The 4257-nt window shown below is 34.9% G+C and overlaps 1 protein-coding gene across 2 annotated transcripts in view; it reads left to right on the top strand.

The window, feature by feature from the left end:
- Nucleotides 1-2794, top strand: part of LOC128662228 (beta-1,3-galactosyltransferase 2-like) — a 70941-nt gene extending 68147 nt beyond the window's left edge. For both annotated transcript variants that reach the window (XM_053716046.1, XM_053716047.1), the window contains exon 2: nucleotides 1580-2794. In XM_053716046.1, coding sequence (XP_053572021.1) covers nucleotides 1594-2568 — 975 coding nt within the window. In that variant the 5' untranslated portion in view covers nucleotides 1580-1593 and the 3' untranslated portion in view covers nucleotides 2569-2794. The remainder of the gene's footprint in view (nucleotides 1-1579) is intronic.
- Nucleotides 2795-4257: the final 1463 nt, after the last annotated feature.

The raw sequence follows: 4257 nt of genomic DNA on the forward strand, positions 1-4257 counted from the left end.
GGGAAGGGATCTCACCTGGTAAATATTAGCTAGGTAGGGCCAAGAAATGTGTATATTTCAGTAGGTTTCCTTCTGTGACAGCATATGATATGCAAATGTGAAATTCTGATACATTACATTTAATGAATGTAGGCTGAAGTGTGCAACATGGAATTTACTACATTGTTACAAAAGTATTGTTCTTTTATTTTCTGCATTTGTCTGAAACCAATAATTTGCTGCACCTTTAGCAAATCAACTCACAAATAAATGCAACAATGAAAATTGGTTGTGTTGTCCATTTATGAGTCCATTTCTCTGCAGGTGGGTAAGTCATATCCAATTACGATCCAGCAACATCCCTGTCAGCTGACTGATCCCTGTGGCAGCCAATAACTTCATAAGCTTCGCTTTTGTTCTTAGCCAATCCTGACCTCCATATGGGATGGCTCAAAAACATGATAGAACATCCCTGCCTGTCAGTTGTCTTTCACTTATTGTGTATATATATTAAATTGTGATTTCAACATATAGCTATTTTATTTTTATTTTTATTTATTTATTTTTTTCCCCTTTAAAAATATATTTATTTTTTTATTGAGTGAAATAGTTTCCATATAGAGAATCATAGAATAAGGTACACGTTAGACACAATCATTTGCAAATAAAGTCTGTGGTCTGTACATTACAGTAGGAATGTTATACAGAGTAGATAGGGCTACAGAAATATATCTATCTGGCCTTCTGGTAGCTATGAATAATACTACAATCAAGGCAAATTTAAAATGTAAATAAACATTGTGTTTGTGATATAAAAGAACAGATAAGCCTCTCTCATTTATGTAATTTGATCAGTCTAACATACATTCCTTTTTTGAAAACTCAGTTTAAGTAGAAAAAGGGGAAAAGAAGGAGGGGGGTAAACTTAGATTAGAGGGTAAGAGGAAAAGGAAATGGTCAGGTATAAGAGGACAAGGCAGGGGCGAGGAGCATCTCTTCATGGGTATGATAATTGCTTGATTCATCTAAGGTAGTGTAGGCAAATCTGCATCTGGTTAGTTTATTGTATCCCAGTAGAATTTAATATTGTAAAACATGTCTAATCTATTTATTGTATAATAAAAGTATTCTTCTAAATCTAACAGTTCTTGTGTCCTCTTTTTCCATTCTGAATATGCGGGTATTGAATTCGATTTCCAGTGTCTCACAAGTAGTGATTTTGCTCCATTCATAGTTTTCTTGCACTTAATCCTTGGCCAGCTTTCTACTTTATTCACAGACTAATTGTATATGACTGACCTATCTGCTTGGGCTTTTATAACTGTCTGAGTGCCAATACTACATCTAGCCAGCAATACCACAGCAGGGACTGTTGTGTCTGTGGTTCTTTAATTGTCTATATATGCATAGAGAGAGCAATAGAGAATGTTAAGTGCAAACTTCCAGGGGAGAGGCATTTGCCCTCTCTTACCCCCTCCCCATACACCCATGTATACATGTTACATTTTAGTATCTGACTCTTATCTTTGCATGTTTTGAGGTATATTAATATAAAAACTGTAAACAATCAATAATAGCAATGCTTATTATTCTCTAACAGGGGGACATCTAGATATGACAACTTCTAGAGGCCCATTTCTACAAAGAATAGTGAAGTTCTGCATATATACTATATCCTGGCTTGTGATATTTTTTATTAGTTACAACAGTCATTTGAAAAAGAGAAAGTCGGAGATTATCTTCCCCTTATCAACAGAGGAGCCTTTGCCCACCAAGCCTTTGTATCCCTATGTCCTAGAGGAGCCTGGCAAATGTGCAGGAGGGTCGCCTTTTCTGTTGCTGCTAATTCCTTCCATGCCACATGAAGCTATAACCAGAGATATTCTAAGAAAAACATGGGCTAATGAAACACTGGTGAAAGGAATATCTGTTGTTAGACTTTTCCTCTTAGGGATGCCATCTAATAGTTCTACCCAAGAACTGGTGAAGTGGGAAAGTGATATTTACCATGACATCATTCAGCAGGACTTCATGGATACGTATTATAATCTCACAGTCAAGACATTAATGGGAATAGAGTGGGTGAGTCGTCTGTGCCCAAATACCAAATATGTCATGAAGGTGGACAGTGACATGTTCATGAACCCATGGTTCCTAATCCACCAAATTTTGAAACCAGAAAGTGAGCAAAAAGTGGGATTTTTTACAGGATTAGTGTTAAGATACGTTATGCCTTTCAGGAACAAAGGTAGTAAATGGTACATACCTTTATCTGTTTACTCCAGATTTTTTTATCCTCCTTACTGCTCCGGTACCGGTTATGTCTTCTCAGGAGAATTGTCAGGAGAGATATACAAGCAGACAGAACAAATTCCCCTGATTCAGTTTGAGGATGTCTATATTGGATTGTGCTTGGAGAAGATTGGAATTAAGCTCTCCATGCCAGGTGGACAATGGTTCATAGGCGAGAGAGAGGAATATGAAAGGTGCAAATTTGCATCTCTTGTCACTGTTCATCACTATAGTCCAGACGAATTGTTATATTTATGGCCTGATTTTCTCAAGGCTCAGGAGAGCTGCCATAGATAAAAGAATGGGGATATGATTCTAAAATGCATTTTAACTTGTAAAATAAATATTTTTCTATTGTAAAATATTTTTTTACCCATGGATGCCAGTTTATGATGTAATTTTGCCAATGCTGTATAAATACTGAATTTTGTGTTTGTGGCAAACAATATCAACTCTTAAAAGTGCATCATTACTTAAAAGGTACATGGAAGTCAAAATAAAACTCTCATGATTCAAAAGAAAATTCTAATTTAGTTTTATTATCAAAATTACTTATTTCTCTTAGTTTCCATTATTGGAATCTTTCCATGAAAGCTTTCTGAGGTAGGTTAGGAAACATGTATATATCTTGAGCACCATATGGAAATGGTGTTTGCAACAATGTATAATATTGTTACAAGACACGGTTATAAACTCTGCTGGTATGTGCTACTCAGGACCCATTATCATCATGAGTATGGAGATAAGTCTCAACATAAATATTAGCTTTTTTTTTTTTCTCACAACAAAAGTTTATGTACTTAAACAGAATTGTCAACATATAAACAAATGGCAGCCAGAGGGTAAAGTTACCAATTACAAGGGAAAAACTACTTCACATCTTTACTGATGATGACCACATCATGTACTTACAAACAGTCAAAACACACACACACACACACACATATATATATATATATATATATATATATATATATATATATATATATATATATATATATATATATATATATATATGCAATAACCTGATAAATTAATTTCTTTTATGATGTTGAGTCCCTGAGCCATCACTTGTGGTACTCTAAAGTTCAGTCCTTCAGGAGGAAGTAAAACACCCCACACAATAGAGCTTTTATCCCTCTCACTTTCCCATGATTCCTCAGTCATATGTACAACCATGAGAAAGGTGAAAATTATAAATAGGAAAGGAAAAGCATGGTAAAAGCAAATTGTTAATTCAACAATCTGTCATGGAAAAACAAGGGTGGGTCTCATGGTCTCAATAACATAAGTTAATTTATCTGGTAAACATAAATTTAGTTTTTTTCCATAAGATGGTGAGAGTCCATGAGCATGTGGAATGCTGTACCCAAGCTGGGAAGTACACAAGACTGCTATTCCCTGCTTTTCTGTCATTTTAGTCCAAGTTTCTCTGTGTATATATATATATTGAGCACATGAAATGAGGCTGTTAAAATTAAGTCCTGCATTTTTTGTAATTATTTTTCCTAATGTCTCAATTCTAATGTCTAGTTAATTGCCATGTGATGCTCAATCATTATAAATAATTGCTATAACTCTAAAATGTATAGTTTTCTTATGTCACAGTTTTAACCCCCTCCAAATGTTATTGTCTGTTTACTTAACTCATCTCACCCTGACCAGATTCTAACATTCCAATTGGCCTTACCAACTGTCTTTGATTAGCAATTAACTAAATTTAGTGAACTCAGCTGACTGCCCTATCTGTATATATTTCAGACTAGTTTGTGGATGTGCACTGCTTACAGGGCTGTGTACTTTTTAACAATAGCATATGTTCACATTTTCCAAGTGAACATTTTATAAGTGAGGCACAAATTTTTAAGAATTATACAAGAATTGGACAAGGATTGGGCAAGGGGCAAGACACAAGGCAAGTACTCTTGTAATACTATGTTTTATGTATCTCATTGTATCCTTTTGCAAGTGCTGCTGAAACACTGT

This window comes from Bombina bombina, chromosome 6 (genome assembly GCF_027579735.1).
Source record: "Bombina bombina isolate aBomBom1 chromosome 6, aBomBom1.pri, whole genome shotgun sequence".
In the NCBI taxonomy this organism is placed as follows: Eukaryota; Metazoa; Chordata; class Amphibia; order Anura; family Bombinatoridae; genus Bombina; species Bombina bombina.